Source organism: Zingiber officinale, chromosome 4A (assembly GCF_018446385.1).
Source record: "Zingiber officinale cultivar Zhangliang chromosome 4A, Zo_v1.1, whole genome shotgun sequence".
In the NCBI taxonomy this organism is placed as follows: Eukaryota; Viridiplantae; Streptophyta; class Magnoliopsida; order Zingiberales; family Zingiberaceae; genus Zingiber; species Zingiber officinale.
Window position 1 is genome coordinate 142,975,620 of NC_055992.1, and position 14,912 is coordinate 142,990,531.

At 34.6% G+C, this 14,912-nt stretch overlaps 1 protein-coding gene across 3 annotated transcripts in view; it reads right to left on the bottom strand.

Annotated features, from left to right (window-relative positions):
- Positions 1 to 14,912, bottom strand: part of LOC121971536 (transcription initiation factor TFIID subunit 2) — a 126,552-nt gene that overhangs the window by 52,348 nt on the left and 59,292 nt on the right. For all 3 annotated transcript variants that reach the window (XM_042522860.1, XM_042522858.1, XM_042522859.1), the window contains 2 exons: positions 12,567 to 12,646; positions 12,417 to 12,459 (listed from right to left, as the gene is read on the bottom strand). In XM_042522860.1, coding sequence (XP_042378794.1) covers positions 12,417 to 12,459; positions 12,567 to 12,646 — 123 coding nt within the window. The remainder of the gene's footprint in view (positions 1 to 12,416; positions 12,460 to 12,566; positions 12,647 to 14,912) is intronic.

A 14,912-nucleotide genomic window follows, 5' to 3' on the forward strand; every position in this document is an offset into this window, starting at 1 on the left:
TCAAAGTCGAAAGTACTCTTCAAGACCTACACCAAGCTGATTAATCAGTCACTGCCTTCTTCTCCACATTGACAAAGATTTGGCAAAAATTAGATCATTTTGAATCTCATGAGTGGAAGTGTACTGACGATGCTGCATACTTCAAGAACATTATTGAGACTAAACGAGCATTTAAATTTCTTATGGGACCAGAAAAATCTCTCGATGAGGTGCGTGGCCGAATCTTCTGCATGAAGCCTCTCCCTAATCTTCAAGAGGTATTTTCTGACATGAAGAAACCCGAAAAAGGATCATGATGGGAACAACAACAAAGACACTTTTGTCTGAGTCTTCTGCCTTAGCCACTGCCACAGACGAATTCACATCTCTTACAGCTCGAATATAGCCTCAAAATCCTGCTCCACGAAGAGGACGCCCACGGTGTGAACATTGCGAGAAACCAGGCCACTATAGGGAGACTTGCTGGGATTTGCACGGCAAACCAGCAAATTGGAAGCATACGCGAAAGTATGACCATCAAGGTAATACTACTACTATTGATGCGCCAAAACCATCTCCCTTCACCGAGGAACAAATGGATACTCTCTGGTAAATCTTCAAGTTAAGTCACTAGCAATGAAGTCCAAGTCGCTGCAACAACCACTGAAGGTCCGCAAGGTAATGACCATTTTGTCTTTCATGTAACAAATCAGCACCCATCCTCCTTTTGGATAGTCGACTCTGGCGCTTCCGACCATATGACAGGTGATAGAAGAGTATTCATTACACATGTTCCATATTATGGTTCTCAAACTATACATATAACTAATGGGTCACAATCTAAAATCTTTGGAAGAGGGACTGTACGCCTAACACCCACTCTTACCCTTCGAGCTATGTTATATGTCCCAAAATTAGATTGTAACGTACTCTATGTAAGAAAACTTAATTCTGGCCTTAATTGTGACTAAATTGTTTGCTCAATCTTGTGTTTTATAGACATTGGATTTGGGGAAGATAATTGGTAGTGCTAAACTCTGGTCCGGATTATATCTCTTCAAAGCAAGCAATCCTCTCATTGGCACATAACTCAGCTCTCAGTGTCAATCAGTCAAGTATCCTAAGTCTTGTTTCCATCCCAATGAAGATAGTGACATTATCTTATGGCACTATCGATTAGGCCATCCAAATGTTATGTACCTAAAGCATCTATTCCCATCACTATTCATTAGTAAAAAAAACAAATTTATTTCACTATGATGTTTGTCAACTCTCTAAACATACTCGTAGCACATATTCCCCTATTCCATATAATCTGTCTCATCCATTTTTCCTTATTCACTGGGATATTTAAAGTCACAATAAAATATCAAATCTCACTAGGGCTCGTTGGTTCTTACTATTAGTAGATGATCATACCCGAATAAGTTAGACATTCCTTATGAAAGATAAATTTGAAACCAGCAATATTTTTAAAAACTTTCATGTAATAATTAAGAACCAATTCCACACTGATATCCAAGTTTTCAAGTCTGACAATGCTCGTGACTTCTTTAATTCCAATCTTGGTCCATATCTGAATGACTATGGCATTGTAAGTTCCTGTGTAAAAACTCCACAATAAAATGGAATTATTGAACGCAAAAATCGTCATATATTAGAAGTAGCCCGACCCTTACTGTTTCAAGCTAATGCCCCAAAAAGATTTTGGGGTGAAGTTGTTCTTACGACAATCATCTGATAAATAGGATGCCTTCTCATGCCATCAACTTCCAAACACCACTCCAAACCCTTGTCCACCTATACCCAAACTCTCATCTTGTTTTGAAAATTCCGATAAAAATCTTTGGTTGTACTCTTTGTTCATGTCTACCCCATAACGGAAGTAAACTTGATGAACGTGCAATTAAATGCATGTTCATTGGGTACTCCTCGAATAAAAAAGATTACAAATGCTTCTCGCCTGCAACCTAGAAATTCTACACTACCATGGATGCCACCTTTTTTGAAAACGTTCATTCTTCTCCAATTCCGAAATTCAAGGGGAGAGTTGTACACATGAATCTCAGAATTGGAACTGGCCCTCTCTCATTAACACTATCAGCTTTATCTCAACCACCTACTGATCAACCACCTCCTTTGGTCAACCAATCTCCCTTGGCTGACCAACTTCAGCCTTCCTACAGTCCACCCGGTCATCTCAATCTTCCATATAAGTCTATTAAAGTTTACACGAGGAGAAAACATCTAGAACAGACTGAGAACAACCAAGAATCAACCTTTGAATCCAATGACGAACAAAATAGCAAAGGTTGAACCAGCAATTAGCCGACAGTTGAAGCCTGTGGTTTCTGAATCACTAGATAATTCTATATCCAATTTGGATCTACCAATTGCTCTTCGGAAAGGTACTAGATCCTGCACAAAGCATCCAATTCAGAATTATCTATCAAATATCAGTCTCTCACAAAAGTATAGAGCTTTTGTGTTAAGACTAGACAAAATCCAAATTCCTAACGGGCTTTTTTTTTAGAAAACGACAAATTGATCAGTGGAAATCTTTACAGATGTTGACGGGGCAAGATCTCAAAGTGATCGAAAGTCAACATCTGGTTATTGTTCATTCGTATGGGAAATTTGGTCACTTGGCGCAGCAAGAAACAGTCGGTAGTTGCTCACAGTAGTGCTGAGGTAGAACTCCGAGCCTTAGTTCAAGGCATCTATGAAGGAATATGGTTAAAACAATTGTTAAAAGGGCTCATAATTAGTTTCCAAGGTCCTATAAAGGTGATGTGTGACAATCAATCAGCTATGGCAATGCCTAAGAATCCTGTCTAACATGATCGATCAAAACATGTTGAATTGATTGGCATTTTCTCAATAAGAAGATACAAGATAAGAGTGTGTTGATGAACTATGTCCCTTCTCATCAACAAATTGCGAATATTCTCACCAAGGCTCTATTCAGATCTACCTTCAGTGAACTTAATCTCAGACTCGGCTTAATGAGTATCTATCGCATAGTTTGAGGGAGTGTTGAAAATCAAACTATCCTAATTTGGACGATTCCAATATTCTACTACAGATGTTAATATCTTGTATTTATAGCTATTCCCTATAATTAGTTATCAATCACCCAATTAGTTTCCTATTAATTAGGATTTATGTATTTAGCTTCTTATTTTAGGTAATACCTTGTGTATTTATACTACATTTATCCATGAATAAGATGTACTATGTTTTCCCTCTTAGCATAATCACAATCAAAGCAAATCTTTATTCTATGTGATGCAACACCTAGATAGGCCATGTGCTTTAGCTGGCAATCTCATGAGCTATAGTGTTGTGATTTGAAAGACCATAAAAACCTACAAATAAATTATTATATTGCTGCTTGATGGTTGGAACAATTAAATTAGGGTTGCTTTCATTGACTTTCACAAAATCCAAAAAAAAATAAATTAGGCATATTAGAATTGATAAAGTAGAAATAAAATACAATATTTTACACAGAGTGTAAAATAAATAGTATTTAGACCTGATGTTGACTTATTCCATTGGAATACTTCATTTAAGTCCATTACTTTTTGTTATTTCACAACTTGACTCCTTAGGAACTATAAACTTCTTCCTCTTGGTTGTCCCCTCAAATGAACTAAGGAATCTTTTAAGTTAGCAGAAGCAAAATAAATAGTATGTATGTCAATTTTATCTTATTCTAGCACCAAGGGAAACAAGTAACCAATTTGGCATCCATATCTAATATAATAGTTATTTTATCAATCTATCAGAAGGGGTTAGGATCTCATCTATTAGATAAATTTTGAGTTAAACAATTTTCAATTTCGGACATGGTATCAAAATGTAAGGCTCGGTTTTGGGCCTTCATTGGTTTTTTTTTTTTTTTCTGTTTTGCTCTATTTTCTAAAGACCTAATAGAATATTTATAGTGTTCCATTTACCAGCCCTTATAGCTAGATTCCGTTCTCTAGTATTTATCATTGGTGATTTATCTTTGTTGCTAGGCCTTCAATGCCAATTTTTCCTTGTTTCTCACCATTTTTCAACAAGTTTTAACTCATAAAAATGTCAGAAGTTATAGAAATAAGTGCTACAACATAGGTAGAATTACAAAAGAGAACTAGTTCAAGGGGAGGAAAGCAAAAGAGAACTAATGCTCGAATTACAAAGTACGTATGTTCAAAAATGGTGTATAGTGGTGTGGTGGCAATAATTCAACCACAAAGATGGAATAAGCATTATTTCCAGAAAGTAGAAAATTTGGCAACGAAAGGCTCCTCCTCTTTGCGATAGTTTATAATGCACCTACTCTAAAAAGGCATGTCCTAATCGTGAGCGGTGTTAGAAGCTTCATGGCAAACTGCCCAACTGAGAGAAGAGACATAAATAAGACCAAATAAGGATCAATCATCAATGCATATGGTAAATACACAACAAAATAAAATAACACCAAAGGAGTCGAGTGGACTCAACTAAAAAGAGATCCAGAGGTTGAGATCTCTTGTTGGTAACCTTGAAAAGTTGTACTAGTTCATTGGTGTACTCATGGATCTTTTTATCCTCTATTGGATTAAACGTATCAGATACAACCTTTTTTGACTCTTGGATGATGGATTCAGGAGCTATTTATCATATAATCCACTTACCTTTTCACTCCCCATGTCAAATAATAGAAAAATAGCCACAGTTGATGGTTCTTTGACTAATATCAATTGTAGGATATGTTAAAACTAGCACACCATTAACCCTTAAAAAATATTCTTGAGGTCACCAGTTAATCCACAAACCCTATCTCTATTCAAAAGCCGATTTATGCAATGTGAATTTTTTACATAGTTATTGTGTATTTCAGAACAAGGATTTAGAGAAGAAATTGGATATACCAAAGAATAGGATAGACTATTGAAACATCAAGTCAATAAAATATTACTAAAGATAAGTTACTTTCCCCTTTAGTTTTAGAACTTTATTCATCCAACAATGAAAAGATTTTGCATAATCACCACCAACTTAAACATCCATTATTTAGAACCATTGAAATATTGTTTCCATGTTTATTCCAAAGTATAAATATTGGGACTTTTCATTAAGTATGTGAACTTGCTAAGCACATATGTGTGTCATTAAGTAAAAGAAGCCCTTTTCCTTATTACCTCATTCATAGTGATATTTGCTGTCCTTCTAGTCTTAATTTTTTTGAGGCAAAATGGTTTGTGTCCTTCATTACACCACGAACAAACAAAATTACAGAAAGAAAAAATAGTGATCCCTACACTCAACCTGAGCCCTTTTATTCTAGAAAAATATGCCTAAATCTTTTAGGAAGTAGTTTTTACCGTCATTTATCTTATAAATCGTTACCTCCAAAAATCTTGGAGTTTAAGATTGCAAGACTTTATAAGGCTATTCAAGGAAGAAGATGAATGTCCCTGAACTAATGCAAATCTAAGAATCCAACCCATATCCTGCAAACGAAATAACAATTTTTAATTCTTTATTACAAGTTCAAACTGAATCTCTCTTAAGTGATGAGGACCCCTTCCTATTGTTGTTAGAAAAGGAACCAAAGATGGAACAAAATAACATTTATATTCTCTTGCAAACTTTTATCTTTTAAATATTTTTTCGCCTTCACATAAAGCCTTCTTGGTTGACTTGAACATCATTGTCATCCCTGCCACCTTATTTGAACTATTATCCAATGAGAAATGAAAACAAGCCATGAATGAAGAAATAGAGGCATTAGAGAAGAATAAAATGTAGAAATTGATGAAGTTGCCAGAAGAAAGGAATCTTGTGTGGTGTAAATGGATCTATACAGTCAAATATAGAGCGAATGGATCATAGAGAGTACAAAGCAAGGCTAATAGCCAGGGGTCATACTAAAATCCAAGGGATTGATTATGTAGTGACTTTTGTTTTAGTTGCAAAAATGAATACGGTTAGAATTCTCGTTGAGGGTTGCAGTTTATCGTTGGGGTTGGAATTTATAGTTAGGGTTGCGATAGTTTGATGTTAACAAAGAACTTTTGCACGGACAACTCTAGGTAAAAATTTATATGGAAGTGCCACCAAGATATATGGAAATAATTTAGATGTTCACACTATATGTAAATTGAAGATAGTCTTATATGGACTTAAGTAATCACCACAGGCATCGTCTAGTAGATTTATAAGAGTTATAATTGTCATGGGATATAGACAAAGTCAAGGGGATCACACATTGTTTACTAAATACTTTTCTTTAGGAGGAGTCGTAACACTCTTAACGTATGTTAAAAATTTAGCAATGACAGGAAATGATAACAAGAAGAGGCAACTTCTAAGTCATAGTTTGGCGAAGGAGTTTGTTATCAAAGGATTAGAAAGATTGAAATACTTTTCTTAGGATTAAGGTGGCTCACTATAGCAAAGGATGCTTATCTCCCAATAGAACTATGTTTGCAAATTTCTTTAAGGAAGAGGTAAGACAGCATGCAAACCAATAAGCACTCCAATAAACCCAAATCTCAAACTTGGAATGACTAAGAAAGATACTACAATACATAAGAAAATGTATTACCGACAAGTAGGAAAACTTATTTATCAATATCATACACAACCATAAATAGCATGTGCAATAAGTGTGATTAATCAATTCATGTATAACCCAAAAGTTCATCTGCAAGCAGCTCATCGAGTATAACAGTATCTCAAGGAATTCTAGGAAAGGGTATAAGGTATTTTGTTTAAAAGAAATGGAAGTTTGGCTCTAGAGGTATATATGAATGCTAATTATATTCAATCAATGGTTTACAAGAGGTCAACCACCAGATATTCCAGCTTTTTTATAGTAACCTCATGACATTGAGGATTAAGGAGCATGTGGTAGTGCAATCCAGTGCAGATGCAAAATTCTGAACAATAGCTTAAGATGTGTGCAACTTACTTTGGTTGAAGCTAGACTTGAAGATCAAGTTAGGATGGTCGAATGATACTTTATTGTGATAATAAGTCTAAAATTACCATAGCTCAAAATTCAGTACAACATAATCAAATGAAGCACATTGAAATTGATAAGCACTTCCCATTACATATCTACACATGAACAATTCGCAAATATAATTGCTAAAAATTACATAGTTTGATATTATATTCAAGGTGGGAATGATAAAGACTTGCTTATTAGCTTGAGGGGAAGTGTGGGAAAACATAATTTTGCAACCTTGTATATCCTTAAAATTAGACTAAAAATGTTCCATAAATTACACGTGGTCATGATTCCTTAAATTATAGAATATGACATGGTGCCGCGATAAGACATCCAGGTTGTCTCCCAGGCACCCGCGGTTCGAACCCCAGCTACGGCGTATTTACAAGAATTTTTCCTCCAAATGGGGAGCGTAATCAAAGGATGCTAGGCTTCTGGGCTGGCCGCCGCCAGAGATAGTCAATGAGGCTAACTGGGATTATCATTTTCTTAAATTATAGAATATGACAATGTAACTAGTTTTCATGGTTAATTTTTTAAAAAGTCTATTAGAATTTTGATTGGGATAATTAGGTTTTTATTTGAAAAATCTATTTTTTATAAAGAATAAGTTAAATTATAAATATAAAAAGGAATTATAATCCCATGTATTGTGTAAGTATTTGGTTTAACATAATTTTCAATTTTCGAAGGATATGTATAAGTGACACTTTCCTTCTAGTTTGGCTATATTGATGCATTATTAATTTTTGCTATAGAAGAAAGCATCTCACATGTAGAAAATTTAACCGTAACCAAATTTGCAACCAAATGAAATAACGTCTCCAACTAGTCTTGAGCAATCCTAAAACAAAGTATGTATTAAGGTCTTTATAGATCTCACAGAGAAGAGACTAAGCAATGATGTGTAAAGACTAATGCTTCATTGGTGGTCTTTTACAGGTCTCACATGGGCAACACTAGGACACAATCGTTTCAATTAAGGAAACCAAAAAAAATCAATTACTAGGCCATCGTTTTTCCTCTTCCAAAAACAACCAACATGGCCACTTATATATAATTTCCACAAATAGAAAAACTCTTGAGAGATAATTGAGGAACACATAGAAGTGTGTCCTTACATAGATGGTTTTTCCAATTATGGTTATCCCTTTGACGTGCTAGAAAACCATCTCAACAAGCAACATATTCATTATTTAAAAACTTATTATAAAACTTGTATGCTCATCCTATGCAGAAATGGGCTTTGGCCCTTTCGAGCATAAAAGTGGATTTAAGTATATTCTTGGAATGCTCTGCCCACCCAGTGATTTAGACATTCAACTTCTTCAAAGATTGAATGAAGCATAGTGCCTTAAAATGGGGTGTAGGATGAACTGGTTTGGCAAAAGAGTGAACTGCTAACCTTTCTAAGTTTGGATAATAGTGTAAAACACCTAGTTAGTTGAACAACATTACCTTATTCCTACACCTTATGCATTACTTATAAAAATAAAAGTTTGATGTTAGGATGTAAAGGTTAAGAAAGACAACCATAGTCATCTTCTCATGATCTCTTAAAAGTTTGAAGAGGAAGACTCACTGTATGGGAATTCTCGTTTTTTGACTGTTATGGGAGATAAAGATACTATAGTTCTTAGCAGAGCACCTAGAAAAGTATTAGGTGGGGCCACCAAACAGAGGTGTGTGACAGAAAATGAAGATAGGTCACAGTCATGCTCAAGGTGGCATGGGTGGTAGCAAAAACAGGATTTTTAGAAATAATGAATGAAAAAGATTAGGTGAGGAAGGAGGTGAAAGATGAAATCGGGCTCTGATATGACTTTACTTGGCATTAGGATAAATTATATACCACAATAAATAATCGCACCTCGGTTATGTGTCATATTGACATTCTCAAAAAGAGAACAGAAAATATTCAAATAGAAATCATATGATTGCTTGCATAGATCACCCGCCGTTTCGCCCGATACAGGCAAAACATCTCGTTCCGCCCATGGACCGACACTGGCACAATGTCGGCACGCCGCAACGCGTCACGTGAAATCCGCAGCCGTCCCAGAGGGGTCAAGCAACCCCTTCAACCACTCATGAGGGGTCACGCGACCACCTCAGTCGCGCAGGAGGGATCGCGTGACCCCTCATGCGCCCGGAGGGATCCTTGGCCGCGCAGGAGGGATCACCCAACTCCATGGCCTAACAGGAGTGGTCGCACGACCTTGGCAATAATGGCAAAGAAGTCGCACGACCTCGGCGGCCACGCAGCGCGGGAGAGATCATGGGAGGCTAGTTGCGCGTTGGTGATAAATTTTTTAATTAAACCGTAGTTTAATAATTTCAATTAACTCTCAGCTATAGTGGGGATAATCTAAATAGGCTTTATTAAATCCTAATAGAACTATATATAATTTATTTTAATTCTAAAAATATATAATAAGAGTTATTTATTTATCATATGTATTTTTTTAATTTTTAAATATTAAATTATATTTTTTATTAATATATTTTATATTAAAAAAAATACCAAAACTATATCGTTCCAGTCTGAAACTCCGATATGGCTCAAAATTTTAAACCGTGATTGCTAGAATGATTAAAATAATGGAATGGAAACCTAGTCTGATTTAGACTTGGGTAATTCAAATAGGTAAAAATAAAATACGATGATTTTAGATTGAAGATGAGTTTATTTTACTTAGGCAAGTGTTGTTTAACTTTTAAAACATAACCACAATAACTCCAACTCAACAAAATATCATCGCCACCAACAAGTACAATAGCCCCACAATGACTGCAACAAAACAAGGACCAATTGTGCTAGCCTGCAGATCCTGAATAAGATTGTATTCAACCCTACCCTAGCACGAGGACTTCACTAAGGTCAATAAAAGTCATTTTGAAGTTTGCATACTTGTGACTCTCACTTAGCAATATTCCTAGCGTAGAGGTAATTCCATATAAACAGCTCTGAGAAGATAACCATACAAAAATGCATTGCTTAAGTTCACTAATCAAAGTAATGACCAGAAAAACGATTCAAACGGTTTGGTCATAAATGAGAATGTCTAAAAATAATCAACTGCAAAGATTTGTATATTAGATCATTTCCACAAGTCAAGCTTATAATTGTCAATTGTTCCATCAAGATAAGATTTTACTTTAAAAGCCAAGCTACTTGGTTAACGTATAAATAGATCAAATCACAAGAATAACAGGCAAGTTAACATCCATGACAATATAATATCTTACTTCCACAGCAAGTTAGAATCTCCAGATAATTCTTAGATGAAGAAAAAGACAGGAAAATAGCCAATGAGCAGAGAAATCATCATAATACATTCATATTAGAAGAAATAGAATAGGCAATATAACTATGCTTACCCTGTTACATACAGTGGCTAAATGATGATTTCATAGTTGAGCAAGAGTGGAAAAGTGTGGAAAATTTTTAGATCATCTCAACAATGTCCAAGGCATCTCACTTGGCAAGGTTGGCAAGATGTCAATAATATAGATATAACAGAACTGAAGTCGGCAAAGACAATAACTAATAATAGTGAATTATTTGTCAACATTAAGAAAGGTTTAGGAAAAGCTGCAGATGATTGGAAGAATGGAGTGCTCTTAAAAAAAGTAACATCAAGGGACATTTTTTAAAAAAAAATGTGGCTAGGGACCATAACTGCATCCCTTCCATTGATTAAAATTTAATTATATGACACCCTAGTAGGGTGGCATGTACCATTTTCCATATTAATGAGGCAGGGAACAAAATTGTGATGGTGGTTCCAGCTTGAACATCAACAAAATTTCAAGTATGTTGAAGGGCAACCAACCATGATGAAAGATAGGTCCTGTCAGAATGCTGATGGAACTAAGAATCAAGTGCTTCAAAAAGACCCTAGGTGACATTTAGTGGTGGGTGATAGAAAGCAAGCTTCTATTCTTCTTTCTCTTCTTCCTTCTCTTCCTACCCCTTGTGATTGGTTAGCATCAACTCATACTGACACATGGTAAGTCAACCAATATCAAAAAAGAATCATTCCAACCAGGCACCAACACATGATATCATAATGGTATTTTAAACCTTGAACCTTTTTGTGTATAAGAGTATCAGAGAAAGACTCATAATAGAGCAAGAAAACTTGTCACAACTTCAAAGTCATTAGAAGAATCAAAAGGGAGGTTTCTGAGAGACAAATTTAGAACACCAAGAAAGGAGGATGAAACGCGATTAGTATGATAACATGTGAGGATCATAGCCTCAAATAATTGACGAAAAACATGCAATTAAGGCATGAGATATCAAGTTGCATCCAACAAACTTTTTCAGGGTTTGCCAAACAAGCATAACATCTGATGGATTGTTCCATCACAAGTAAACGATAAGGAAAATAAACAAATTTTAAATACACAAGCAATAACCATAAGAACAGTTTAATAAAAGAGAAGGAATTCTTCTTTTGTAACATGAAATACATCAAATACTTCTAACCTAATTTTAGACTTTAAGAAGAATAATCAACTCACTCAAGTGTGAAAGTTAAAAAGAAAAAAAAAAACTTTCTTTCTGTGAATCAATTAAGTTCCTCAATTATATGCAACAAAAGGAATAGGTGATTGAAAAGTGGAACTAGGTTGGACAAGACACAACGATGCCTAACAAACTCACAGGTATTACATACAATCTTATTGATGGTGGAAGTTTGAACTTTGAAGAACTCTATTCATTAAAGGGAAGATGGGAAAGAAAATGGTATGATTAATAATGGACAGATGGAGGTAGCAATAGGGTGTGGAATAAGCAGTTGAGAGTCAATCAGAAAGGTAGTAGATGAGAAGGCCCATTTCAGTAATGTATAATATAAAACGAACGGGTTGAACCATGTCTGGAAGCAAAGTTTCAAACAGACCTTATCATCTAGGCCAATATACAGTCATAAATCATCCAAGGTAGTGAAATTTCTGTAGGATTTCTTTGTGATTCAGATAAATCTATTCAATGAAGGGCCCTAAAGTTATTTATCAATAAAAAGCTACAAAACCATAAAAAAAATCATGCTTGATGGTATTTCCTCTTTTCTCTAAAACGAATCACATGATATGAACAACGATAGATACTTAAATTTTGTAATTCGAAAATGTAATACAACTCATGATGGCCATTGAATATCCCAAAACTAGGTATACTAAATATAATATATAGTGCAACAGAGACATTAGTTTATTGTTATTGTGCTATAAATGAAAATGCATTAGCAAAATGCAGTAGATTTATTACAAAGAAGAGGAACCAATTCTGTAAGTGGGAATAAGTTTCAAGAATGTCTTTAAATAATTTGCATAAAATTTCATGTTTTTGCTTGATACACTTATCATAAAAAAAGAAAAGATCTAAGAAGAACATTGTGTGCAATTATAGTAAATTCCTACCTCATATCATTACCTCTAAAACAAAGTACTCTGGAACATCATGAAAGTTATTTGGCCTATACACAATATTACACAGATGTCATCAATTCTATTGCATAAATAATCCATGTCACACATAAGCATAATGCATTTACAACTTGAAATGTGGAATAAGAAGTCTGACCTTGGTAAACCAATATCAGCATCAAATCTTCGTCTCTTATAGAATTTAATCAAATGCAGTAGTCCAGCCAAATCAGTTTCCTGAAAACAACCAGTATAACATCACAAAATGTATTACTTTCATCTTCTAAATGAAGCATTTATTTATAAAATGAGCAAGAAAGGTACCACAGAGCCCACTACTGTCTATGTAAAACCGAGATGATCATACAAGAGGACTATACAACAGTTTTGCAAGAAAATATTCATCCTAGATACCAAGGAATTGGGAGCATATTGTGACAATTGGATGCAGCACAAGCAAGGTCATGCATCTCATTTGTCAATTTCACTGATCATGACACAATGTGAGATTAATTCATGTGTCAAAACTGGAAACATCATGTGGTTATGTGCCTCGATTAGCAATTGCGTGAAAGCAAAGAGAAATGTTAAAATAAAAGTTAATGTTATTGATTGAATATTTGAACCATTGAGAACAGGCCATTTCATAAGCCTAACAATAACCCAGTCCCTCAGTGTGTATAATGAACTAGATTTGCTAAAAACATAAAAGAAACAATAGTTTTGCACATCTAAAATCAAAACAATACTGGTTATTTTACTGGATCTATTTGACACTGGAAAATTTAAACATTTTAATGTGGTTTACACCATTCTCCTTCATTATAAAAAGTCAACTTCTGGCAAGTTATCATTGTCGTTCTTCAATTGTACCATCAAATCAACACGAAAAAATATGCAATATTGTCTTCTTTTTGGTCTTCAAAGGAACTGAATAGTAACTTCATTGTCATCTTCTTCTTTGATCATACTACAACTTACTAAAATGTGGAAATTTTGTTTGAATCTCAAGTGTTTCCTTAATGTATGGAAATAATAGATATGGCACTGTCTATGAGAGCTACTAGTGGAAAAGTATCAACAAACCCATATGGAGGCTCATATATCTTCCAGTACGTTTGCAAATCTTCTACACGGAAAATTGGACTATTACATATGCAGGTTACATAAATAAGCAATAGAGCCAACTTTCTCAAAGTTTGAGATAATTAAGTGGACATGAAAACTTTCGAGGAGCATCTAAAATGCAAAAATATAATTTCCTTAATTATATGGTAGGAGAAATGAGGAAATTATTAGAGCTTACGCGGGGCATGGCAAGGGTTTGGTTCAGTGTAAGCAACCATAGAAATAAAAAAAAAATTTATAACAATAAAGCATCACAAAATAATTAGCTTACAATTGTTCTTTTTGAGTCTTCATATTTTGAAACCTTTATACAATAACTTCATTATCAACGGTTAGAAATATATTTTTTTCTACATAGACAATAAAACTATCATTCATCCTATCATCACTCATTCGATTGTACAATATATCTTTCACAATTCTCATGGTAGAAAACTCTCTCTACCGTCGCAAACGCAACCGAAAGAAATTAGAAATTAGAAATTAGAAGATCCAACAATATTTACCACAACATTCAGAACATTTGCAGGATTATCCAACAACATTTACCACATCACCAATAACACAAAAGAAATTAGAAATCGAAAGATTTTTCTTGGTCATGAAGCTGATGGAGAAAATAATGCATGTAAAATGCACATGGGTACTCCTTTAAAATGAGTGTTTTTAGACTATTAAATTTACTCCGTATATTATTTGTTCCATCAAAACCAACTTAGACACGCTCAAATTATATTTAGAGAGCATCGTATCAATGACAACTTTAAGCTAAAGTGTTGTGGTATTGGTAACATGTTCAATTCTGATAAAGCGCTCATTTACATAGCCACTACTATCCACATACCACAAAACAACTGATATTTACTTCTTTCTTGACACAATATGAGATTCATCAACAAAAATAGAGAAATTATTTGATACTCCTTAGAAAGATAAGTCCTTTATTAGTATGACCATGGTGATTACATGGCGGACTAACAGCATTTGATGGCGTATTTGGTTGCCCAAATGGGTTCTATTTCATATATTCATATAATATGTACTCAAGTTTACTCCTCGAGATAGTTAATCCTGCGTGTGTGATTTTTTGTTTTCTTTTTTTGAAGGCATGGACAGTTAATACTCCTTGAAACTAATAATTTGATTTAATTTTTTCTTGAACTCAGTGTGGGTAGCTGCCCACACTCGGCCTACATTAGCTCCACCCATGCTTATGCCCCTCAGGAATCCCTTCTGCATATATATGTATTCATCACTTTAAGATGATGCTTTTCACCTTGTGATATGTGATACAACCAAAGTTTAAAATTTCAGGCAGTGCCGAGATCGGAATAATACGATTTTGGTACCGAATCGTGCCAACATGATATAGTTT